This window comes from Toxorhynchites rutilus, chromosome 2, assembly GCF_029784135.1.
Source record: "Toxorhynchites rutilus septentrionalis strain SRP chromosome 2, ASM2978413v1, whole genome shotgun sequence".
NCBI lineage: Eukaryota > Metazoa > Arthropoda > Insecta > Diptera > Culicidae > Toxorhynchites > Toxorhynchites rutilus.
Genome location: NC_073745.1, coordinates 114988966 through 115016382, shown reverse-complemented (window position 1 = coordinate 115016382; position 27417 = coordinate 114988966). Strand labels below are relative to the sequence as shown.

The following is a 27417-nucleotide window of genomic DNA, read 5'->3' as shown; positions in this document are numbered from 1 at the left end:
GTCTAGAAATTTGAGAAAAATCTTTTTTTTTCTTCATATTTCTGTAGAACGTAATAGTATAAAGTGATGAATTGTTATTCTAAAGAGCACCACTGCAGCGACCTGAAGCTCGCGACCCGATGAGAGATGTGTGTTGACATGCAACATTTATGCCACTCGGGGTGTGTGTTGTCGAACGTGAGATTTCATTGTTTGTGTTTTGATAATTTCGAAACAAGCTTAGCCCGAAACGAACACGTTTAGCTTCAGCTGCTGTTATTATGCAACCTTTTTAGGGACTTGTTACGAGCGTATTATCGCGTAAATTTGTCATCCTCATGTAATGGCCGTGATGTGATGATTCCTGTTTAGTTTTATCTTTACAGGAAAATGACAAACCGGAAGGATTGTATTGTGAACAGAACGCACAAGAGAAACATAAGTAACGTAATTTAGCCAACCGATAATGCAAATATACCATCTGCATCGAATGGCAAGCATCAGAGAATTTCACTACTCGACATCTGCTCGATCTCAATTCACGTCTTTGCTCTCACTTCGGTGAGCCGCGCGGTGCTGTGAGTCGTGAGATAATGGAAGGCAAAAAAGGAAACGTCAAAAGCCCGACGGAATCCAACATGGAGTAGATGTTATTCATGTTTTACTATTCTACGTATAATTTATTTTTTTCGCAAAAGGCATCATTTCTAAACACTTACCTTCCAATCGTCAGCCCAATAAGCATATCCTTAATAGAACTTTTCAGCAACAATTGATTGAACAATCCATGATACTGTTTTCACGCAATGTTTACGTTTTCTCCCAAACAATACTGTTCAGCTCCGGAAAAGAACTCACTTCTTTTCTGCTTCACATTCAGCACTTCGGCTGTTTCACTTCGAACCACGCAGAGGCACTCTACAGGAATTGGACAATCACTTTTTCATTCGATGGCTACGATGGCCAAATTACATCTTTCGCCCCTTCTCGCTCACTCCAGATTTTTCAGCTAATTATTTTTCACTTCGTTTATCATTTGCTTATCTGCCATCAAAAACTGCGCAAAATTCACATTACCTTCAGTAAATTATCAGCACTGTGATAAATGTTTGAAGCCAACCTGGATATTTCCGAACTTTGTTGAAAATTATTCCCCCCGAGAAACACAAACATTGCATGCGGAATCATTCACATTACGGGCAAATCCAGTCCGACGAACGGGATGATTCTTCACTAATTTCCCTGTGAAAAGTCCACAAATAGTTGACGAGAAAAATAACACTAACAAAATCTATGCTTCGATTTCATTCAAACTTATGTGCGCGACACACGACACTGACTGCTTTGAGATTTTCTCCTATACTGTGAAAGAGACTGGATTAGTGCTGCCGCTCTAGACGATGATTTGAGAAGTCTTCGAGAGGCTCACTTTTCGGGCAGTGCTGCCAGGCTAATGGGGTCGTACTTCAAATTCCTGTCAAATTGTGCAATGGATGATGTTCAATTACTTCATCTCTATGTGGCACGAACTTGTAAAAAACATTACATTGCATCAAAATTTAATATAAATTAAATAGGGCACGAAAAAACAAAACATTCAACAAAAATAAATTGTCATATTATATTCTAATATCGTTGAGCACCCACACTTGTGTTGCTTCCCAACGAATGTTTTCGCTGTTTGTGATCCCACTAAAACTGGCCACATCGCCACTGCCACCAGCAAAGCAATCATCACTTTTCGCTGCCGAACTGAGCCCCGAGAGACAAGCAGACCTCTGCAGACGTAGAGAAGAAAAAAAGATCCGTCTTTTCTTGTTTGCACAATTTTTCCGTTCAATCCACTCGTTTCCACTGCATCTAACTAGCACAAAACATGCCCACGGAGGGCGCAAACCGCTGAAACCCACTTTTGGACACAAATTTCCACTTTCACCAGCACTTTTCCGCGTTTGGAAAAATCCTCTTCATCGCCTCCGACACCTTCACTCAACACATTACTCAACGGATCTGCGTCTCTCGCACATCTATGAATCCACTTCTTCTGGCAGGCTGACTGGCTGGCTTCTTCTCGCCGTACTGATTCCTTTTAGAAATCCGCTGACTTTCTCTCACTCGTCTCGCTCGCTAGTGTCTCGAAGTATACGCATACACGCAACGGTCACGAACGAGTCGATGAAAACTGGACGAAACACGGTGAAGCACAACAATCCAACAGAACGGCAGAGTGCGGGTTTGCCATCACACAGCGTGGGCGTAAAAGAGATAGAGCATGCGTGGGGGTTTATTGCGGGTTGGCCATAACTTAACGAAATAGTATCTGCAAGATAATTCTGTCTTTGGAAATGGTTGCAAGAAAAAAATATCAATGAGTGATACACTGAGAGTAATAATTAATAAATATCTGGATCATGCGGATAATAAACAAATCAAATAATTATATTAATAAAAATGAACGAACTACAGTTTTGAACAACCGATTTTTTTTCCAAAATATATATTTTTATCAAGGCTCATATGGCATTAGCCTCACGGGGCCGGGAGTCCAATACTTTGACAATTTTTCTTTTTAGCTATGTTAGTAATATGTAACCGATTACTCGCGGTTGGCTCGAGGTTAGTATTACAAGTGTTTTCGTAATTGAGATGTTGTTGTCTCCAATGCTCTGTACGTGTGCCCGACACGGGATACTTCCTATTGGGATGCAGCTGACCATTAATCAGCATCGCCCCCCTAGTCTGTACCCCATATCTAGCGTGGTGCGTCTTCTCGACTCGAGGAATCCAGGATAGAATGGTCACTAGCCGGCGCAATCATCAGTTCGTGTAGAGTTGTCATGAGCGGTACAACCTTTGGCTCTTGTTGAATGTTCAGTGGACTGCACAACCTTTGGCCCGTGTATCTGTAAAGAGTGTGTGTACGATTGCCGCGACTAAGAAAAAGTTTATCGATCGGATAGGAGGGATATGAAACGGGGACACAACGAAGGAAACATCATTAAACGCTGACATCGGCGTTTCTGAGGAACATGTATAGATGAAGCAGAAGATCAGGATCACGGCTACCTAAGATATCCCGGACGGGGATATCCGATTGTCTGCCTTGTGCCCTCAATGCTCTGGAGAGCTGAGAGCGGGCAGCATGGAACCGGATAAACGACCAGACAACATGCTCGATGTCGTGGTAGCCATCGCCACAATCACAAAGATTGTTTGCTGCGAGCCCAATGCGATAGAGATGCGCGTTTAAGTTGTAATGATTGGACATAAGCCGCGATATCACGCGAATGAAATCACGACCTACATTCAATCCCTTGAACCATGCCCTCATCGAGACCTTAGGGATAATCGTGTGTAACCAACGACCGAACTCATCTCCACTCCACATGCGCTGTCAAATTACGAGCGTGTACTGACGAGGAATGTGTAAAAATTCATTATAAGCAATTTGCCTTTCAAAAAGAGTGCCTTCTAAAGCGCCCACCTTAGCTAGCGAGTCCGTTTTCCCATTCCCCGGAATCGAGCAATGAGAGGGAACCCATGCTAAGGTAATCTTGAATAATTTTTCGACCAAAACACTCAATAGTTGTCTTATTCTTGTTAGGAAATAAGATGAGCGTTTATAAACTTTCATTGAGCGGATTGCCTCTATTAAGCTGAGACTGTCTGAAAAAATAAAATAATGGTCGATGGGCAGTGTTTCAATGATCCCTAGAGCATAGTATATCGCACCCATTTCAGCGACATACACGGAACAAGGATCTTTGAGTTTGAAAGAGGCACTGGAATTTTCATTGAAGATGCCGAAGCCAGTGGACCCGTTTATGAATGAACAGTCAGTAAAGAACATTTTATCAGATCCAACTTTCCCATATTTTTCCGAAAATATCGACGGAATAACATTGGAGCGTAGGTGATCTGGTATTCCATGGATTTTTTGTCGCATGGACAGATCAAAAATGACAGAGGAATTGCAAAAGTATGGGAAGCAAACTTGGTTGGAGATGCCTTGTGAAGGGTGCACGTCGTGGGTAAGGTACTCATGGTATAAAGACATAAAACTTGACTGAGGAGTCAGCTGGAGTAGATTTTCGAAGTTATCAATCACCAATGGATTCATGATCTTGCAACGGATGAGAAATCTGTAAGATAATTCTGTGAACCGAAGAGTAAGCGGGGGTACTCCTGCCAATACTTCGAGACTCATCGTATGTGTCGAATGCAAACACCCCATGGCTATACGCAAGCAACGATATTGTATCCTCTTCAGCTTGAGAATATGAATCCTGGCAGCTGATCGGAAGCAAAAACTGCCATATTCTAACACTGATAATATCGTTGTTTTGTATAACTGAATGAGGTCTCCTGGATGGGCACCCCACCATGTTCCGGTTATTGTTTGGAGAAAATTGGAGAAATGCGAAAATGCGAAAACAGAATAGAAACTGAGAGAGGAAACCGAACCACACAGTGTCGCATTAAACGCGTTTTTGACCTGTATTTGGACATTCGCGATGACAGTGGACTGTGTCGCATCTGGTGGCGACTTTCAATGTGGGGCCATAATTTGGGCCCCGAATTATATGTTTACAAAATATCCAATTAGAGGTAAAAAGGTCGAATTAAACGTGTCGCATTACAGGTCTATCTAATTATCAAAATGTCGCATTAAATGTAAATTACTGTACATGCCAGTAATATGCATCATATATCAGCCAAATGTGTCTTCGATGTATGTATATTGCCTCCAATTATGGCTATTCATATGATTTAATGTTTGCTGGGTACATTGTTCGACATTATATGTGATTGCAATTTGACCTAACTTTATATGAGGCTTTGAGTACGCGAAGTTATTTGATTTGTTGTTTGCTGCGTAATCTGCGTAAAGTATATCCTTATGAATATGGAAATTGTCGTGACAAATTGTTGATTGAATGAATTATATATGAACAAATGACACCGAGAAAATATAATTAAATGGTATTGTGAAAAAATCTTGAATGGTCAAATTATCTTTCGATTCTCGATCCATGTTTATTATTTGGCATCCCTAAGCCACACGAGATGTCAAAATTGTCATATTTTTTTCTGCTGAGATTTTGTTCCCCTATCGGTGTTTATTTTTTTTATAGATTTTGTTCCCCTAGTGTTTACAAAACATAAACTTCAATTCAGGATTGCATCACAGAAAATATTACTGGAAAATTTCTCGCCTGATCCTCATAACTCCTCATCCTCATAACAAAAAATCTGTTCTCGACATGACGCAGCCTCCAACGCGGAATTTAATTAAAAATATTTTCAAACATTTTATAAACTCGTTCAAACCACGTCAGCTGAAAGGAAATTATATGGGTGAGGATTACTTCGGCAACAAGTACTACGAAATACCGGCTAATCCGGCAATCGGGCAACGCCGGAACCAACGGTGGTTCGAACCTACCGAAAAAGAAGCGTACGGACAGGAAGTGACCGCCGAATGGGAAGCATGGCTCCGCGGAAGAAGGTAAGGCAAAAAAAGTATGGACTGGAAGGGTCACTCTGTTTGTATATCCGCCTTCAAACATATTTAGGAAAGAACCACCCACACGGGAAGAGCTTATGCGCAATCTTGCGATCATGAAGATGAAGGAACGCAACTATGCCGCGCTGGAGAGTAAAAATGTGAAGGCTAAAGACGCAGCGGAGTTGGAGAAGAAAACTACCGGAATGGGTTCGTTCCCGCAATATGAGGAGTACGAGGTAATGCCCGGAAAAGGGAAAGGAGAAAAATAAGATAGTATGAGAATAATACGCATCGGAGTATTGATTTTAAAAATAATGCTTTATTCGTTCCCTCGAGCTTTGAGAGAACCGTAATAGTTTATGTACATCTATATTAGTCATAATTAAATTGTTATTCTTCGAAAATCATAATCTTTTTCATCTTAACAAGTGAGTTTAGTCATAGCTGTAGATTGTGTATATGTGTGTTGTATCCATGCATCTGGGACAAGTAGTAAATAGTAAAATAGACCGTACACTTTTTTGTGGGGTGGTAGAAAATTTCCAGTAGCTTTGTAATACATGAAACGTTTCACATTTGGGGATTCACGATGGATCAGAGTGTGGCCACGCTCTTCGTAAAAGTTCTCCTTTAACCAGACAGATCGCCATGGTCAAAGAGCGCCTGGTCGTAGGATTCTGCCTTGACCAGACGGCCGCCAAAGTAGCGACCGTGGAGTGCTTCGCGGGCTTTATCTGCTTCGGTAGCCTGTGAGAACTCGACAAAAATCTTAACGATTACATCGGTATTGTCGTCCTCGGCGTAGTCGCCTTCGGATTGGCGCTCCTTGTAGATAATAACCCGCTCCACAATTCCGTATTTGCCACACTCGTCCTGAATCTCCTCTTGCAATGTTTCGTCGACGTCTTCCGGGCCTACCATGTTGCGGAGGATAACAACTTTGCTTTCACGTGGTCGCATAAGCCGTTGCATTACCAAATGACGTGCGCTTTGTCCCTTGATGGACATTGTTTCTTGCTGCTGCAATGTCTGTGGTTCTCCTTCCTCCAGCAGCTTTTTCTGTAATTCCTCTTGCTGCTTCTCTTGAGCTTTTTTGAAAACCTCCTCAGCTGTGGCATTGGGATTTGCTGCTGCAGCTGCAGCAGCAGCCGCAGCGGCCGCGGCTGCAGCGGCAACAGCTGCTGGATTTGCTGCACTTAATACTGACTGCAACGGCTTAGCAGCATTTGCTAGCACTGGGTTCACCAGCAGCGAGGGCGTCAAGCTGGCCACATTAGTAACCGGTGGAACGAGCAATCCGGGCTGGGTAATGGCAGCCGCTTGGCTAGCGGCCGCAAGCTGAGCTTGAGCGACAAGATTTACGTTAGCAGCCGTTGTAATAGTCTGCGTAATTGGAAGGGTTCCGAGGCCAACTTTGAGAGTAGGTGTTGCGGCTGAAAGACCTAACACGGCGTTTGTTGCAACGGCGTCCATAGCTTGAATCTTAGCTGTGGCAGCAGCTGCAGCGACGGCCGCAGCCGTTGGCATCGCGGAGTTAGCAGCAGGGCCCATAAGCGCGTTCGGTGGTGTAATCGAGCGACCAACCCTGCAGAAGATTCAGGAAAATAAAAATTAGTACAGTCATACCTCAATATAAGGCAACCTCGATATAACGTAACTTTTTAAGAATACAGAAATAGTTTTTGGAGTATAAATTATTTCGAATAAACGTTCCTAGTAAGTTTCCAAACAAAAAAAGTTTTCATTTTGGATCTCAATTTTATTTTTTGATAAAAAGAAGCTTGTGGAAAAGCAATGTACGGATTGTTTTGTAATACAGTTCATGACAATTTCTTTTATGAAATACGCATGCCTTCGACTTGATGTTCTTGGGCGGTCTTTCCACTTGGTATTATTATGGCATTTTTTGAACTTTTAGCATAACTTTGAACATGTTTCAAGAACAAAATTCAGAGGAATTTCCATTTGGAGATAAAGTATGTCAAACAGAAACTAGAAAATAAACATTGATACTAGAGATGAAACGGACATTCCTGATATCCCTCCCCCTGTTGTTCACGTGGACATTGCTTCATTTTTTAGAGAAAATAATTGATTTTTTTATGTTCTATTCCTTATTTTCCTTTTTTTTTCAATATATGCGTTCAATCAAATGTTTTTTGTCAAATAATATGTAATCCATCCATTGCAGCGTTTTACGCAACCATGCTTCACCAGGTGCTCATGAAGGGTTGTTTTAAATATCTATAGTGAATCTGTTATATCATGTGTCATGTACCGAGGATTATTCTTGCTCAGTGTCTCGATACGACTGTCATCAGTGGTGATAGAATCTCCCCAGACAAGCCAATAGAAGCGTATTGCAAAAAATACTCAATTAAAAGAAGAGTAGCGGTGCCAGGAACACATCTCCAGAGACTTGGCCCATGCAACAGAGATTCTGTTGTTCGCCTTCAATTTTCGCAAAACCTCAATAAATAGAAGTGAAGCAGCGGAAGCTGAATCGATACCCGCACCTAAACAAAATAATGTCGTTTTTTTTTTTTTTTTTTTTTTTATCTGTATTATAGTGATTTTCAACTCATTTGGCTGGTTCGTCACTTTTTACTTCCATTTTTGGAAGAATGTCGGGAGTGAGAATTGAACTCGTGACCTTCAGCGTGAGAGGCATGGATGTTACCACTACGCCAGATCGCCTCCACAAAATAATGTCGTGCTTTTAATACATTCGACAAAAAAATTAAAAGTTCATCGTTTAGTTAAAAAGAATGGCTAAACGTATCATTATGAAACGTTCACAGAGGTTTTTAGGATATACAAGGCTCAAAATGTTCTGCTAACATTGGAACTTGCAACAAAATTTGCAAAATGATTTTCTAAAACACTACTATCTTTGACACATTTTTAAAATCGATGCAAAAAAAAACTAAATAAAATTTCGTTCGTTTTTCGTCATATCAACAAATTAACTTTGCACATAATTTATTGGAGTTTTCCACACTGCCTTTCGATTAGCGGTGTGTTCATCATTTATTGAATTATTAATCATCGAAGACGATGGAGAAATTTTTCATTTAGACAAAAATAACTTTGTATTGAAAGGTACTTCAGGAAAGTTCTTGGGATCCAATGGAAGCTGGTTGATAAGTTTGATTGGTTTTTTTGTTGACTTAGATAGCTAAATATCCGGAAACCTCTTGAAACCCTTGTTTTGATCCTATATTTTTATTCACTACAATTGCACACATCAAGATAAAAATTAAGAATATGTCTGTATATATATGTATCCCGAAACTTGAAGCTTTGAAACGATCTTCATATGTTGCTTTTCACAAAGTAACAGCATTTCAAAAATTACTTAAAATTTTCCACTTCATACTCTGTTCGACATTGTCGAGTGTAATATAAAATTGTAACATTCTTCGATTATGTCTTCATCCTAGAGGAATGCATGATTTTCTCCTAGCAATGGAAATAAATCGATCGCTCCCAGTTGTGGATGACTTTTAGAATATACATTCCAGGAAAGAAGTTCAGTAATATGAAAAACGCACTTTTCATAAACACAGAATATTAAGAGCGGACGGAAAACTCAATAATTCTTGAATATACAGCGCATCATTGAAATAATATTTATCGTGTCCACGTGGATATTATCTAAAACCCCTCCTCCCCCACAGTGGACAACATGGACATTTTCGTAGACGCTTAGATAGTCTGACTTGATCCTCGGGTCTAAAAAGGTTGCAATTAAGTAATTCTGATCTTCTCCTAAGTAGTTGAATCCTTATCAGAAAAAAAACCCTGTTGGAGATTACTTGCAGAAAACTTGAATCTATATTAGAGGATATCCACGGAAACGGGAAATTTATTCATAGTTCATTATTTTTATGTAAAAATGTGTTTGTGTTTATTTCTTTTAAAATGTAATCTTTAATTCGCTTCATGCACAAATGCAGTGTCATCTAGTTTCGTATTCGCAAATAAAAAGCCGAATATCCAACTGCCGGACATCCGGCTATCAAGCCTTGAAGCTATCCGTTATCCGGTCAAACTACTATCCGTTTCATCACTAATTGATACCAATTTCACTTCAATTTTTTCAAAGCTTTTCCTCTACTACTAGCTGATCATGTTTGTCTACGAAAACTATCTTAAATGGGCATAAGAAAGGTTTATAAATATTTATGGTGATAGAGAATTGATTTCTGCGCATTTTTGAGTAATCATGAACAATTTTGCATCAACAAAAATTTTTTTTTTCTTCGATATAATGTAATGAGAAAAAAAAATAAAGTTGCCTTATATCGAGGTATAACTGTATACTAATTAGGAAGAAATCATTAAAAACTCACCTCAACAACTGTCCACCCAAATCGAAGAGATTCATGCTAGCGATAGCTTCGATCGCTGATTGATTCGTTTGGTATTCTATAAACGCGTAGCCCTTGTGGGTATGTGCAGCACTACCCTGGGACATCTTGCACGTAACAATAGGACCAAAAGCCTCAAAGACACTCTTGATGTCTTCCTCGGTCAAATCCGGATGGATAGAGGCAATGTAGATGCGATTGTAGTTCTTTGCTTCCTCTTGAATTTCATCGATCACCTGTTGAGCCTGGGGCATATTGCTCGGGCGACCAACCTTGATGTTGCGACCGCCAAGCATCGCTCCGTTCATTTGCTCCAGCGCAAGTTGTGCCCCCTCCGGTATTTCATACTCGACGAAAGCGAATCCTTTGTGCTTCTGTGTAATCGGATCCCAGGACATGTTTATTGATTTAATGGGACCGAACGGAAGAAATGCAGCCCGAATCGTGTCCTCCTTAAGTTCGAACGAAATGCTACCAACGTACACTCTGCGGATAAAAGAAAGCTTGTTTTAAAAGGATGGCTTTTGACAGAGCATATCACATAATTGCTTCCGCCAACATCAGATCTTATCAGCAATTTCAATGGTCACTCAAGAACGGAATTCATCTAGTCGATGGAACTAGGACTCAACGGTGTTGTCCCTCTCGTAGTTTTATGCTTACATCATCGTATTTTAGTGTGCCCCAACGAATTGAAAAAATAAGACTAACCTGCACATGAGAGCCAGTGCCTGTTGCCGTTGGACTTGGGTGCGCTGGCTGGCAAGCTGCTGCTGCTGGTGGGCAAGCGTTTGCTTCATCAGCACCATCTTAATACTTTGCTCCATCGCATATTTCTTCGCTCGGGTGACCAGTTCATGCTGCTCGGTGGTCAACCGGGGGAGTGCTCCCCCAAGTATCCCAAGCAGAGCAGAGCGAGTTCCGGGGCCAAACGCAACATCGCCGGTTTGGCGCAAATCGTACACCGGTTGGGCAATGTACGAAGGGATTTTTGAATCTACAGGAAGAAGAATGAGCGGTTAGCGATTGTTCCAGTACAAACAGATATACAGCATTTAGAAAAGTATGAAATTTCCGGCGCCCAGATATCGACATCGGTTCACAGTGCATTTCACCCTGCAATGAGCAAAATTGTACTCTTCAAAATTATTATATTATGTGTTATGTTTCTGTGATCAAAGAAGATCCAAAAAGCTATCGGTTTTACCGACGATTTTCAACATAGTTTATTCCTACACTATCGAATATTTCCGAAATCATATTGCTTACATCTATAATCAGTCAATAATCTTAGATTAGTTTTTGTAAATCATACTTGTGTCATAAAAAAAGTCTTACTTCGTACTCTCAAAATCCGGATAAGTAGATATGTAGATACGCAAACATGAAATGAATTACCAAATTTCAAATGCTGTTTCAGAAGAATGAATGGCAAGGCAAGTAGCAAACATGCCCCTTTGCGGTCGTATTAAATTTGGACATGAGTGTCGTACTGGTCGGAATTATTTTAAATTGAAAAAGCAATAATGTATAAATGTATGAGATTATATGCATTATACAGTATCAGACAAAACATTAAGACCGCTTTAATGCAAAACATTCAAATTAATTTCAAATCCCAACTAGTATGACAACTTTGAAAAACGCAAGTTTAACACAATCAAAGCAACCTGTTTTAGCAAGACGCTATCAGATCTGTTAAAAGTTTAAAACTGATGTATCGTCCGATTTTTGAAGAAAATTGATTCTTTCTCAGTGGTATTTTGTGTTTTACAGATACTGGTAAGTATTTATCTTGTAAACAAGAAGTATGACGGGTTTTGATTCTCGAATTTTTGTTTTCAGTCAACGAAAAATGAGTCGCGCGCATAATTGCACGGAAACACAGGGATGTAGCAAACATGAAATCGCAGAGTACTTGGGACGATCCAAAACCTTCGTGTTTAATGCTCTCCACGATCGCAACCGTGCACCCGTGGTCGAGTGGTTAGCGTCTCACATTATCATGCCGGGTGTTCGGGTTCGATTCCCGTTCTGGCCGGAGGATTTTTCGTCAAAGAAATTTCCTCCGACTTGCACTGTGGTCACGCGTATTCTAGAGCTTGCCCCTCGGAATACATTCAAGGCGTGTTATATGGCTTAAGAAATCTCAACTAAGTATTAATGAAAGACGATAGTTAATGCATATGTTGAGACGGCAAAAGTTCCACAGGGAACGTTAACGCCATTCAAGAAGAAGAACGATCGCAAAAAATCCGAAACGACTGAACGCTTAAGGAAAACGACCACGAAGGATGACTCAGTCATGAAGCGAGCCTCCAAGAAAGATCCCTTCGAGGCCTCGAAAGAGATCTGGGACGAAATGAACTTGCCCATGAGCTCCCGGACAGTTCAGCGGCGGCTGGTGCAGCAGGGGCTAGGCGGTAAGAGCCCCCGGAAGGTCCCGATCATCTATCATCTAAGCATCTGAAGGCGTGACTGAAGATCGCAAAAGACCACTTCGATTGAATCGGGTTGGAGAAGGAAAAGCAATGACAAAATATACTGTGGGCGGATGAGACGAAGGTACCCTCATCGGCTCGAACCGAAAAACACGGGTCCATCGCCCAAATTAGCTGCATTTACATGCCACAGTATACCACGAAAACATTCAAGCATGGAGGAGGGAGCATTATGGTGTGGGGGTGCTTCTCCTGGTACGGGGTACTGGGTGGATGAGATCATGGATTAGTACCTCTATGTTCAAATCCTTATGCTGCCACACGCCGTGTGGGAGATGCCCCTGAAATGGCAGTAACGCAGGATAACGATCCGGAACTCACCGTCAAGACTTTCGAAAAGTGTTTCCAGGATAGCAACGTCGACGTCATGGAGTGGCCACCGGATCTGAACCCTTTAGAGAACCTATGGGATATCGAGAAAAGGTCGATGTACACGAAGAAGTCGAAGAATAAGTAGCAACTGTGGGATAGGACCCAAGCTTGTTGGTACACCATCCCGGTCACCCCGTGTTAGAAGTTGGTGCAATCCATGCCGAACCGGGTGCGTGAAGTGATGCGTAACAAAGTATACACGACCAAGCACTAACCCTAGAAACTTTTCACGGTATGAATTTTCTTGTTTTTTTTCGTCATGAATTTTAAAACCGGTCTTAACTTTTGTCACGTCATTTTAGTTGTTAAATATGCTTAAAATGCATTTTTTAATGAACGACTATTGTTTTAACTACACTGCCTTTCTACGCATAGTTGTCCCATGTTCCAAAATCAGCAATTGAGAAAAATGCAATCAAAGTTTTCTACCATATATGTCTACCAGAAGCTTTAAGCATTTCAGTTCAACAATATTCCGGGTTTTTATAAGCAGTAAACTAGTGTCTAATGAAATGTGAAAAGTTACCCCACTTGAATCAATCAAGCATGATTACGGGTTTGAAAAATCAACATGTGACAGTTGAACTTGATGTTTTCTGAAATACTGGAAACACACAAAATAAGTTTTTTGTGTTTTTCCGAAAGATTGTGCATAAAAACATCGTTTTAAGAAGATGGGAGTGATCTGCAACACCTTTGCAGAATATTAATTATGCATTCGCTTACAAGGTGTTCTGTTCTGTTAAACTTCGTTTTTGTTTGTTTGAGAATTAGTTAGCTCCTCCAAGAAAAGTGAAAATGGTCAAAAAGCAACATGGGACAGCTATGCGTAGAACGGCAGTACAGATGTTATAAATTTCTTCGTACAATACAAATAAATTATTATAAATGGATTCAAGCACTGGATCGGATTTTTTTCTCAAAGTTTTGTCACTTTTTTTCTTGCTTTGTTTTGTCCGACACTGTATGTATAACTTGTGATATTATGAAATATCAACAAGATTCATTTATTTGTTTTGTAAACTTGAGATAAGTATTTACTCATCAATGTGTTTTAAGTAAGGTAAGGTATGTGTATAAATGGGTCACCAGGCTGACAATCAACGAGAAGGGAAAGTCTGAGCAGTTGTTCAGCCGGTAGCATTTTTATAGAAGGCCTAATAAACGTAGAATTTAAGGAAAATTTATTCTTTTGGGTTATGTTTTGTAGTTTTTTTTCATCGCCATCCGAAATAAGTCCATTTTTAATGCATACCAGGCGCGCGAGTTGAAATTGTCTGTTCGATGTTTCAGATGTTGTTAGCAGGGTTTTATGTAAGACAAGACAACTGACTTCTTACTTTCTATTCTGGTTTTCTTCGATTAGGAGCGAACAACAGGGATGTCGAACCACGCGAGATTTCATGTTTTCAGACAATATGAGGTTTCTGAAGAATATTTTTCACGACTTAAAATATGTTTTTCGTATCATATATTCTATCAATAGTTTGGGAATAAATCGTCCCACAAAACAACTGCAACAGAAACAACCGCTGCGTAAAAGCTGCGTAGACTAGAACTATTGTGGCGCGGGAAAAAACATCATGGATATGCTTTGTTTTGTCCGACACTGTATGTACAACTTGTGATATTATGAAATATCAACAAGATTCATTTATTTGTTTTGTAAACTTGAGATAAGTATTTACTCATCAATGTGTTTTAACACATTAAGAACCGCGCGTTTTGGGGCAAACTTGAATGCTTCATTTGTTCGGATGAAAGCTAGCCATCGGTAACCCTTGTTAGATTCTTAGCAAACTAAGGATTCAACCTTCAAGTGTAGAAAACACGGGTTATTTCGTGATCCATCCGTAACAGACGGAACACGAAACACCAGAAAACTCGTGAGCGGTCCGCAATGGTTAATGTGTTGTTTTCATATAAGAAATACAGAGGAAATTCGATATTTTAAAATCGACACATTTTCAATGTTCAAAGGCATAATTTTTTTCTGAAAGAACAATAAATGATCTGTATTTTGATACTAAAGCTTGCGCTAAAGCCTTTAATCCATCCCGAAATACAACTGTTTTGTGATTCCAGATTCTAAATGAATCAAATTTTCATCAACAGTACGAAGGGAAACATCATGAGAAAGATTGGTTTCATCTTCTAGTTGAATTTATTCATTAATCTTACTAAAACACAATACACCCAGATTATTTTTTACGCGGGGGATACGTACCTCGTAAAAAAAACCGCGTTAATTGGAAAATCCGCGTAAAAACTGCGTTAATTCGAAAATCCGCGTAAAAAAACCACGTTAATTGGAAAATCCGCGTTAAAAAAACCATGTCATCTAATGATAGATATCAAATGGGACTAACTTTACGTAGAACGGAAGTCAAAATTTGAGTGTTGATTTCCTCACGAATGAGGTCATCTGCTGTTGCTAGAAGATTCCCTAGTAATTTGTACACTTTTCTTCCGATGCTCGTGCAGTATTACTGTTGGACCGTCCAGAGCTAAGTAGACAGGGAAAGACATTCACGAATCGCTGCCCGTAAAAACCATGTCCCGTTGTACCGCCCGACGAGCTCCCCGTTACCCAACACCTAAAATCCACGTAAGAATCGTGATAAGGTGCGGCACTAAGCACTAAGCTCCGTTACAAGCACTAATTACCGTAATTTGCTCTGAGGGAACATGAGAGAAAAATGTGAGCTGATGGGGAGATGTGATATTGCACCGATTTAATTGGAAAATCCGCGTAAAAAAACCTGGGTGTAAAGTAATATAAGCTATGTTTCTAAGTTCTTTATTTTGTTCGATACAACGTACAATTTTGAAAGTAAAATGTACGTTATATCGAAGATACCCTGTAGGGTAACACGGGGTGAGTTGGACATATGGGGTGATTTGGACCACCCCTTTATCTCGAAAAGTACGGCTCAACTTGGATTTTTTATAATGTCATCTCCTTCTATTGTTGAACCCTACTTACTTAACGTAGAAAAATCTTTGGTAAAATTTAACAGGTGGAGGAAAACGGTAGCATGAACACATTAAGCAATTTGATAGTCAGAAAATGTGAGTTTTTCGATCGTTATTTTTTAGGTTTTTTCCGCTGATTAAACAAACTTTTCGTGTATTGTGCAGTAAAGTTCTGTTCGCCTACAGAAGAGGAACAATTTGATGCAGCAAAACAGTAAGTTTGATAACGATAAATGAAATTAATTGTATTTTAATTTTTGCATGTTGTGTGGGGTGACATGGACACGTTTCTGTGGGGTGAATTGGTCCTACAGGTTTGAGGCTTTTCTTTTGTCTAATTGATTCCAGACGTCGCTGAATTACAAAAAAAAATATGGGCAGACAACGTTGGAAGAAGAAGGAGCTTGAAAGTGCAACACAGGCCATCAAGAAGGGATTTTATTTCACCAAGCATCGAAAGTGTTTTAAAATGCTCGAACAACAGTGAAAAGATTCATGCAGAATTCGAACTGGTCTCAATGCATTTTCTCTGGTCAGGACCTGGCCAAGACACCTGGTATCGATCCCAGAATATTATTGCTGATTGTAATATTATTTTGTAATACTTTACATAAACATAAGCATGTTTTTTTTCATGAAACACAAACTGGACCAAGTGTACTAAGTGTACAATGTGCTATGTCTTCTTCTTCTTCTTCAATGGCACTAACGTTCCTAGAGGAACTTCGCCGTCTCAACGTAGTATTACTTGCGTCATTTTTATTAGTACTTAGTTGAGATTTCTATGCCAAATAACACGCCTTGAATGCATTCTGAGTGGCAAGCTCTAGAATACGCGTGATCACAGTGCAAGTCGGAGGAAATTTCTTTGACGAAAAATTCCCCCGACCAGAACGGGAATCGAACCCGAACACCCGGCATGTTAGTTATGACGCTAACCACTCAGCCACGGGAGCACAGAAAAAGTACAATGTGCTATGTGCTAAGTGTAAAATGTGAATTTTTTTATTTAGACCCTATTAGTTTGGAAATAATAGGCGATTTGCTTAGGGGGTTCAAACTCCCTCCATTTCCCCTATATGCTATAATTCTCCTTCTTGTGATATATTTTGAAACAGTCCCCAAATGTAGTCCTGGTTTTCACATGTATCATAAAAATAATAGGTTTGGCGTCTTACGTCTTATCTTTCTGTTTGAACATACAGAACAATGCTTTTTACATCTACATCGCAATACATGGAGTTTCCCATGAAGCCTTCCCTAAATGGATGACAGCTTTTGTTTATACTGAGTACCGTTATCTTTTATCCATAGGAGCATCGTTTCGATTAGTGAACAAGTTCACTAAACTTTCTTACTGAGAGCAAAGGAGATAAACGATCGCAAAGGGTTGGATAGATATTAGACTACACCTAGTTTTTTCTTACGCGGGGGATACGAATCTTGTAAAAAAATCGTTGCTTAACCCATTAGTGCCCAGCGTATGAAATTTAATACGCAAAATGAATGCGTTTAACTCTTAGTTTCATCAAAAACAATTTTTCGCAAACGTCGGCATTAATGGCTTAAAAACATTGGAGAAAGACGAAGTTTTCAACACTTCTTGCTAAACTGCTTGGGATAAGATTGCGGACTTCTCAAATGGGGATCTACAAAAGTGGGAGCCTGCCTGTTCGTCTCAGTTGCTCCTATGTTACTCTTCCATGTTGATCATATGATTACATTTTGTTTGATCGGGCGTGAACCGTAAACTCACACCTGGAGTGGCATTGCACATTTCGAAACGAGTAACTAAACTATAAGTAAGGTAAGGTATGTGTATAAATGGGTCACCAGGCTCACAATCAACGAGAAGGGAAAGTCTGAGCAGTTGTTCAGCCGGTAGCATTTTTATAGAAGGCCTAATAAACGTAGAATTTAAGGAAAATTTATTCTTTTGGGTTATGTTTTGTAGTTTTTTTTCATCGCCATCCGAAATAAGTCCATTTTTAATGCATACCAGGCGCGCGAGTTGAAATTGTCTGTTCGATGTTTCAGATGTTGTTAGCAGGGTTTTATGTAAGACAAGACAACTGACTTCTTACTTTCTATTCTGGTTTTCTTCGATTAGGAGCGAACAACAGGGATGTCGAACCACGCGAGATTTCATGTTTTCAGACAATATGAGGTTTCTGAAGAATATTTTTCACGACTTAAAATATGTTTTTCGTATCATATATTCTATCAATAGTTTGGGAATAAATCGTCCCACAAAACAACTGCAACAGAAACAACCGCTGCGTAAAAGCTGCGTAGGCTAGAACTATTGTGGCGCGGGAAAAAACATCATGGATATAAATGCCTCACAGCAGCGTATTTTCTACCAAAAAAATTTTTTTTTCGTTTTCGTTTATCGAAATTTATTTTGAGGTTAATGTAATGGGGGTGAAGTCCCCATTCAATGAGGGTAAGGAATCGAGGCGGCCCAAGCCGCCAAGATGACGCGATCCAAGTCGATCGCCGACCCGCCGGAAGCGGCGGTCTCTCGCCTTCTTCTTCTTAAATGGCACTAACGTTCCTAGAGAAACTTCGCCGTCTCAAAGTAGTATTACTTGCGTCATTTTAATTAGTACATAGTTGAGATTTCTATGCCAAATAACACTCCTAGAATACATTCTGAGTGGCAAGCTCTAGAATACGCGTGACCACAGTGCAAGTCGGAGAAAATTTCTTTGACGAAAAATTCCCCTGACCAGAACGGGAATCGAACCCGAACCCCCGGCATGTTAGGTGTGTCGCTAACCTCTCGGCCACGGGAGCCAAAATATATCATTCATTGCAATTCAAAACTATTGTACCACGATCTGAAAAAAAATCCACAATTATAGTTATTTTAGTTTGGACATTTAGCGTGCAAAATCATTACTCGTATGCTCGCGCGCGGTATCACAGTAGTATACCTATGATGTGTTTTCCCGCGCTACATTTCTAGCCAATTACACTCTTTCGGAGTAGTTGTTTTATGGGCGATTTATTCCGGGTACCTAATAGTTACATTTTTTGATGTAGTACAACATTGTTGTATATTTTGCAACAAGTTATATTTTTTATTATTTTTAGTCATGAAAACTTCTACAAATAATAGAAACATTCTGAATTTAACAATGAGCGTTGTTTACATCTTCTGATCGCAAACACTGATATATGGCCTCTATCGCTTCTGGAAGAGATGAAAAATTGGATTTTTTTGGTACTACAAAAGTCGAACTCTGTCACGGGAAATTCTCCGATTTCCGTTTTCTTGTTGCTCAAACTATCTCTATTTGAGGGAACCAGGGACAGTTAAGCGGCGGTGACACTGTATGTGGCAAAGTAGTCGTACGAATTGTATGCAATAGTGAAAGTAAACAACCACATTGAGTTATGTTGGTGTGGTTACATTGCTTCCTCCTTGCTTCGTTCAAATTTACCAGCTTCTATCGAACAAAATTGTTTGTTTCTCTTCGTCAGTAATGGTACGATCAAATTTTCTTGCGTACTCCGAGCCTATGTCATCTTTGCCTTATTCGGATTCTGTTTATTTTTGATAAATTTGAAAAAAATCGACGAAATGTTAGTTTAAAATTATGAAAAAGGACAATGAAGACCTATCTACAAAAAAAAAACCCAAAACACTATCAAAAAGTTCCAATTATGACCAGAAAAAAATAGTTGTAAGGAAGCGATTCGATTCGATTTCAGTAGTTCAGGCAACATAGACGGGGTTGCTAGGGAGTCTATGAACAATGAAAAAAGATGCGTTGATGCCCAAGGGTTATGTTCTGAGAACTACCTTCAGTACTCTGTACATATTTTATATTTTTTTTGTTTAGAAGCCAACGCTCGATTTAAAATATATTTCATAAAATATAAATACTCTCTCGCATGGTAAACAAGATTAAGCATAGCAAAAACTTTCTCGTGTCTTACGGAATCCTCCAGAGTGAAACATCAAATCGAGGGGAGCTTCAATGAATTGTTTGATTGGTGTTGATCTTGAAATTGGATAAACAAGAAGTTTTGTATTGAGTGCAACAATAGGTATGGTATATAATTCGGAGAAAATATTTTTCTGTAATTTAATGAATGTTTTTGTTACGCGAAAATAATTTAATTTTTTTTAACATCTCAAATTACATTCGAATTCCCTCATAGCAAATCTTCAAATTGAATATGGCGTCAATTGTTTGCGAAATTCTGCTTTTAAACTGTACTAAAGTCCACTTAATATTCGCCGAGTTAAAGAGCAGTCCAGTTAAACCAGGTTCAGTTATCGAATGATCACCGTATAACACACAAATGTTATTTGCCGATCAACTATTTAACATAAACTTGAAATTATTATTCATCAGAATGATGTCAATTCGTCTTCAAATTGAAGAAAATATTGCTAGATCATGTAAAAATTATCTACAAACTAAGTTTGATCATCCTTTAATCATTTATCCGCAAGTTGGGCCTCGCGAGAAACTTTAAAACGTCGCGTTGGGCGACGAACGTGTTAACTCGCATATTCACGCAAAGTGTCACAGACCGTGCATTTTTTTTTTCTCTTCAACTTCATTCAGTTTCAACAGTCATTTAATTCACACAATTGTTTGATTTATCTTTTTTACTTCTCCTGACCAACGAGATTCAGCCTTTCGATTTCAGTGTGCTTATATTTTTCCTTCATTTTGTATCTTTTTCGTTTCCATTTCTTAATGTATTCTTTCTCTTCTCCCTCATCGCAGACCCTTCCCTTTCTGATAGTCAGTCAAACGATATTCAGACATTTTTTCAAGAAAGAAAAATTTTGACTGTTTTCAAATTTGTTTGGCTGAAACAGCTCAATTAGATCCAGACAAAACCCACTCATTCATGTTGAACGCTGTTTTTTGGAAGAGAGAAAAAGATAATGGACTAAATATGCCAAAACAATGTTCTGTCGTTTTAGTAGAAATGCAAAGCTAACCTTTTTCGCTTTCGTGTTCCCCCACTTGATATCATTTCATTTCACACTTCGCAACTGTGGGCGGTAGTTATGTGGGTCAGTTGGAAGTGATCTCGAGGGCGAAGGGACTTGCAATGTTTCGTGTCTTTTTTTATTTATCAAAGAGCAGTATTTTCGAGAGTGAGAGATAAAAAGAACAAAAACAAAAATGGAAAAATATGCAAGAGAAATAGAGATCCTGAAAATAAATAAAAAATAAATAGAAAAATAATATGGATTAATAGAGATTTTCGTGTGGTTTCGCTTCATTGATTTTTATGTTTATGTTTTGCGGTGAGCAATAATTTATGCGAGTGGGAAAGAGTTGAGATCGCTGATCGATTTGTCGATTTTGTTTCCCCGAAAGAGATTCTTACGCGCTCTTAGATCTCTGTAGGATGAAACGAAACGGTTGATTATGGGCGTGGTTACATTTGAGGTGACAAAAGCACGTAGATGTGATGACACAAATGGGTATGTTGTTACAGGTTGTTTAGAAACAGAGAAAAAAAATATATAGAAAATGGAAACGAGACGTAGAGATGAAAGAGAAAGATATAAAAAGAGAATGAAAATCGACGACTGATTTCGATAACGGGCCATTGATTCAGCAGATTTTTTTCTATCCAGGAGAGTTTGTCTGTTATTTTGTAAGGCAACGCCTTGGGCAAGAGTCAAACGTACAACCCTGGGAGGTCTCTTCTTCACGTACACGCACTGGGAGGGACAGAGGAGACATTAGAGATGGCTGAAAATATGGAAAAACACAAAAGAAAGAAAAACAGACACTGGATAAAATTAATCATTTTTCCTTTTGTGTGTAATTCCATAGAGCTTGATTGCTCGTTGTAGATTTTAAAGGCCCAGCATTCGTCGGAGGATACTTCACGTTCGGTCGGGTTCGCCGATGGGTGGTTGTGTTAGCACAGTTTATGATTTGCAGTTCAAAAGTTGTTTTGAGAGAAAGAAAAAGAAAAGAAAAAAGAAAATTATTCGACGCATATCATCAATTTTGCCAGGCTGCGTCCACATCAGATCTGCTTGACCTACACACGATGGCGTTTTCCCCGAGCTGAATTGGTTCGATGCGGCCACGCTTTCAGTCGACGATTTATGGTGCGGTAAGTATTGATTTGTGAGTTATGAGTCCTGCTGACAAGCAGAGATGGTGATACATTCGAAAGACAACATGTGTCTTCGTTTCGTTTTTTTTCGCAAGGGTCTCTTGAAAAACAAATACAATAAAAAGAAGGCAGAAACATCATTACGGTAGCTGGTTTCAATTCGTGACCAATTGTGACAAACTGGCAAAATGAAACAACCATTTTGCTAGAGATCATAATTAAAATTATAAATTCGTTTGATGGCGTATACTTTGCTCCATACCCAACCACCATAGTAGTGACTGGGGGTTGAAATGAATCTCCCTACGCGAGAAAAAGGAATGAAACCATGGGCAATCATCGATCAGCGTTTCAGAGTTAGTGGGTGAAATATCCTCTGAGACTCTGAATTGAACATACCTTTTATCTTTTCTTAAATCTGAAAGTACAAACATAAAAAAGAAAAAAGAAAATACAGATCATCGGCATGAGTGGATTCCTGTTTTCGGTCTCGACATACAATGGTGACATTAACATAACATTATTTATTCAGACTGTCGAATTGCTCAAACACATTGATGGCGATTGAAGGTTGTTATCTGTATGCCAGAGTCTATAACGCTTCTCGTTTTTTTAAATATGAGATATTTTCGGTGTATATCTACCATATAGTAATCAGTGAACGATCGGATTTTATACTTCAGTAGATAAGATGACCTTTGTCCTTGCAAATTGAGGCAATATACATATTGACACTTTTTTCAATAGCTAGACTTGTAATGGCCTGTTGTTATGGAAAAACAACAAATGAAGCAGCCTTCAACAGGTGCCGGCATTAAATTGTGTACTGTATATATGGAATGCTTTCTGTGTAATAAAGAATTAGAGAAAGCAAACTTTTGTGATTCTAATAAAAAAGCGATACTGGAAAAAAAATAATGAAGGAAATAAGAGTAACAGAAATACCCCGAGAGAAAAAAGCGATATGTCACAAGTAAGCTAGAAGCGTGTTGACCTGGAAAAAACATCATGGGTATAGCCGCGTTATCTGTCACGCTGGAAAAGTGTAACTTTAATTATAAATTTATTTCTCCGTTTTCGTTTTTCGAAATTTATTCTGAGATTATTGTAATGGAGGCGAAGTTCCTATTTAACGAGGATAAGGAATCGAGGCCGAGTAGCCCGCCGACCCGCTGTCGGAAGCGGGCATTGGCCTGGTGCATTACCTTTGTCCGATTAATAATTGTTTTGAAATATATTATTCATTGTAATTCAAAACTGTTGTACCGCCGTCTGAAGAAAGCTCCATAGTTATAGGAATTTTGGAATATTAGATTAACCCTACTCGCGCCCAAACACATACAGGGTGTCGACTCAAAACTCGAAGAAAAATTCCCTGACATCCCCTGATTTTTCAGTAATTTTTCAGAAAAATTCCAAATATAGTCTAGTAATAAAATTCTCTACTAGTATAAAATACTTTAGTTCCTAAGATATTTAGTTAGCTTAAACAATGAAATTTAAGAACGTCTGCCGATATCTTCCAATGAAAAAATTGTTTGTGATTTTTAAATAAGTTAAACGACGACAGAGAAGTGTCGTAAGAGATAAAAAAATAGATTTATTAATACAGTGGAACCTCGATTATACGCGAGCGGATGATCCGCTGTGCGGTTTATCCGCGAAAGCGAGTTCCATAGCAATGCTATGAACTTTCTCGAAATTTATCAATGAGTGGTAGGATTTTGCTTTTTTGTTTTGATCATGGCTTTCACATTATTTGACTTCTGGTGTACACGACCTTATAGATGGATAGTTTAATGATTTCCGTGTTGATGAAACATAGTTATCATGCAGAAATATATTTTTTTTTGTGTTTGCATCTCTTGTTTAGTCATTTATTGCGTTATCTGCGACTTTCGTGATCCGCGGTGGCCTAGCCAGACTATTTCGCGGATAATCGGGGTTCTACTGTACAGTTCAAAGTTCTTATGAAGGAGCCTCAAACACTAGTAGAGAATGAGTCATTTTCATTTTGATTCGAATCAATTTCACGAAACTGTTACGATTTCAACGAAACATTTTTTCTTGCAATCTTTCGGCATTTTTTTTGCATTTTCCAAAATTTTCTTATATCTTTCAACTTTGCTTGTCTTCTAGATAAAGAGAATGAGTATTTTGAACTCGTTGAATTAACTAGTTCAACATTTTTATTGATGCTATCCTTCCAAAGTGAAGCATACCATCGTAAGCTTGTCGCATAGCATAACCGTTACCTAAAAAAATACCTCATTCGGTATTAATGGAAAAGCTCTCTCAACGTTGGAGTTTCCACACGAGAGACAAAAGACCATTTTGGTTAAAAAGTTCCTCAAACCTATCATTTCCAAAACTGCACCAGTCGTTTATTTTCCGGATCATAGTTAGCAAACTTGTCGCTGTTCTTGCTATCATATTGTTTCAGTGCTAAAGTCTGCTGGAGCTCCACTGTTACGTCCATAGTCCGTCAAATATTAAAATGGTCACTAGGGTCAACAGACAAAAGTTTCTCGAATCGTTTTCCAGCTATTTCTTTTAAATCAAAATCAATGACGGCAAGATCAAGGATATATCAATGCATCGTAAGCTTCAAAACCAGAGCTCCGCATCCCAGACGGAATTTCAAGATTTGTCTGTCGTAAATTTTGGCGAATTTTTTTAATCCTTCAATCTATTGATGAATCCGGAGCTACCCAAATTCAAGAGTTTTTCTTCTCCTTTGTAAAAGTCCAGTTGCAGTTCGCGTAATATGACCAATTCACGTTGGTAGGTTTGTTCAAATATATAATTCCCAAACCTTCTCCAAGAACATTGACGTCATGTAACGATTTACCACCTCCATTTATTCTTCATCCCAAAATCTGATATTCAGATGCAACTGCAGCCTTGTTCAAAGACTCGTCGAAACCAACGACAAAATTTAGCTTACAAAGTTTCATCGAGCTCAGAATTCTTAGCTTTAGAATTCCTGACAAAGTCTAGCATCATCATGAAGCTCATTTTATCAAGCCCTAGCTATACCTTCTCGGCTTTTGGTGTTATCAAAATTTTCTAATTACTGCAATAACAAAAATTCTAAATGACGGAATTTAATTTTTTCCAGATTGATGTCGAAATTCCCTGATATTCCCTGACATTATTTTAATTCCCTGATATTCAAGGATTTTCAAGGTAGTCGACACACCGTCATAACTCGTATATTCACGCAAGGTATCACAGACCGTGCGTTTTTCTGTAATATTGCTATTGTGTACTTTTTCGGCGGGATTGGTATTTATTTAAAGAAAAAGATATAATCGAACTTCAAACAAACTTTTTCTTCAACTTCATTCAGATTTAATAGTCATTTAATTCACCCTCCTGTGCGAGAATATAGGAGAGTAAATAAAAACATTGTGCTATTTTCTGTGTGGCATTTATACCCATGATGTTTTTCTAGTTACTTGTGAAATATTCTTATTCTCTCAGGTTACTTCTGTTATTTTTATTTCCTTTCATTTTAACCGGGAATCAAAAAAGTAACAGCGCGTTCCATGGAGGAGGTGACGAACGATTTTTCTTATTTGATTTCAAAAGACGTTGCACTTAAGGCTTTTGCATCATACGTCAACTTCTTACAACGAATGTTTTAAAATTCGGCTTGTTCAGAATAACGCAACCCGCGATAGTATGACATAATTTTCTACAGGAGGTTTATTGAAACAAATGTAAGAATCTGGACCTGGGTATGGATCATCTCGTAAGTATTTTCGCCACTCATCGTGTTATTTTTTTTTGCTTTGATGCAATCAATAATAACGAATTCATACCACAAGCATAAACTGGAACCACAGACTAACAGATTATACGAATACGAATATAAGTGATTCATCACCATTCAACTTTTGGATATGGACCGCACAAAGAAAATCGCATTAAAAATCGTACTAAACTTAACCAGCAGCTTCAAAAAATAAGTTTCGCCTAATGATTCCATTCGTGATCAACGTTCGATTTTAGGTTTCTCTGTAATGAGTACTTAAGAGTTCTTAAAGAGATGCTCCACATATCAATGAAAAATATTTCAAAATAGTCACCTCTTCCATGATTAACACTGTGAAACACTATGTTGACAGACCGATATTAGTTTCTATACGACGTGTCAACATTCACTGACTATATACAATCTTGTTTACTAGTTACTGTGTGTTTCCGAAACAATAAAAAATGAAAATGTGTGTTGAGACAACAATGAGAAAAGTTTAAAAATTATTTCCATTTATCACCTTACGAACCTATGGCAAATTTCACGAAATTCACATTTTCTCATGGTTTTGATAAAAAAAACTTTTCATTAAAACCATTTGTAAACGTTATATTTTTATGATTTTCGTTACTATGACATGACATCTATGACGCACGCCCATTTTGTAATAATTCTCAAAACTGCTAACTGCTGTTGTTCAAATCAATAAAAAAAAATTCTTTTACATTAAAACAAAATAAATACGTACTTGTAGGCGGAGGTGGAGGAGGAGGTGGGAGATCCGCCCATGTAGCTATAAGAGAGTAAGAAATTTTTAATTATATTCATTGTAAATACGGAATTTTCGGTGTGAATGCATACGATGATATCTCACCGCATATCACTTCTCCGCGAATCGGTTTGTCGTGACAATAGTTTTTGTTCTATAATCTTAGCACGTTTCGCCAATATTTCATGAACCAATGGATTGATGTGTTTCGTAGTTTCCGGTGTGATTCACGGAAAAAATGAAACATTTGTGGATTTAAAAAGTATATACAGGCCTAGTTAAAATCATAGAACCCGGCTTTCCATGCCAGATAGTGCCAGGTGTTTATGCGTGATTGTTATACTTTATGCGTTGACTTATACCTAATTCTGTGAATTTTTCTTAAATGGTGATAAATTTTTGGTTCGTTTCTCGCTCTGGTCGGGGGATTTTCCGTTAAAGAGATTGTTTCTTCCAACTTATGCTGTGGACACGCGTATTCTAGAGCTTCCCACTCAGAATACATTCAGGGCGTGCTATTTGGCATAAGAAATCTCAACCAAGTACTACTAAAAATAAATGACGCAAGTAATACCTATGTTGAGACAGCGGAATTGCACAGGGGAGAGTATAAAAAAATCGTTTGTGATTTCTATTCATTCGTTATAGAGACGAATGAATTTCTTTTAATTCGAAGCCTTTCTAATCCAGCACAACATTAGCATCACTTCCATTCCAGTATCGCTCTAGCCACCGAGCAATCAACAGCCTTTGTTAAGGATTAAAGTTAAACCTGGTCCACAATAGTACCGTTATCCTGGGGCAAATTCATCAATCGTACTACGGAAAACAAACTGAAAATTTTGGAGGTATTATGTAATTAAATCTAAAACTTTTTCTATGACATGTTCGAGATCCATCTGAAGGCTGGGTGCGGAAGAACGCGGAAGAAGAATTGTTTATTTGAAACGTAAAAGATAGGGACTGATAACAAGCCTCTAAATTACTGCATTCTCTCATGATGGCATTTAGCTGATACTTGTACTCTATTTGAAGATAAACGTTTTGTTTATAGAAAACAT

General features: G+C 38.6%; 3 protein-coding genes across 15 annotated transcripts in view; 1 reads left to right on the top strand and 2 right to left on the bottom strand.

Moving 5' to 3' along the window:
- The window catches only part of LOC129770475 (serine/threonine-protein kinase 10), a 133633-nt gene extending 131506 nt beyond the window's left edge, over nt 1-2127 (bottom strand). For 3 of the 12 annotated variants that reach the window (XM_055773329.1, XM_055773334.1, XM_055773328.1), the window contains exons 1-2: nt 1890-2127; nt 699-1341 (exon numbers count right to left, since the gene is read on the bottom strand). The gene's annotated coding sequence lies outside the window, so the exon portion shown is untranslated. The remainder of the gene's footprint in view (nt 1-698; nt 1342-1889) is intronic. The other 9 variants (XM_055773335.1, XM_055773336.1, XM_055773337.1 and 6 more) reach the window with 7 other exon arrangements.
- Nucleotides 2128-5050: 2923 nt separating this feature from the next.
- LOC129770940 (NADH dehydrogenase [ubiquinone] 1 alpha subcomplex assembly factor 2) lies at nt 5051-5997 on the top strand. The gene is made up of 2 exons (XM_055774148.1): nt 5051-5488; nt 5556-5997. The coding sequence occupies exons 1-2, from the start codon at nt 5244-5246 to the stop codon at nt 5755-5757; spliced, it is 447 nt and encodes a 148-aa protein (XP_055630123.1). The 5' UTR covers nt 5051-5243; the 3' UTR covers nt 5758-5997.
- Nucleotides 5786-27417, bottom strand: part of LOC129770939 (poly(U)-binding-splicing factor half pint) — a 31452-nt gene continuing 9820 nt past the window's right edge. The window contains exons 3-6 of one of the 2 annotated variants that reach the window (XM_055774146.1): nt 26336-26380; nt 10573-10858; nt 9844-10347; nt 5786-7073 (exon numbers count right to left, since the gene is read on the bottom strand). In XM_055774146.1, the coding sequence (XP_055630121.1) occupies nt 6119-7073; nt 9844-10347; nt 10573-10858; nt 26336-26380 (1790 nt within the window). In that variant the 3' untranslated portion in view covers nt 5786-6118. The remainder of the gene's footprint in view (nt 7074-9843; nt 10348-10572; nt 10859-26335; nt 26381-27417) is intronic. The other variant, XM_055774147.1, reaches the window with a different exon arrangement.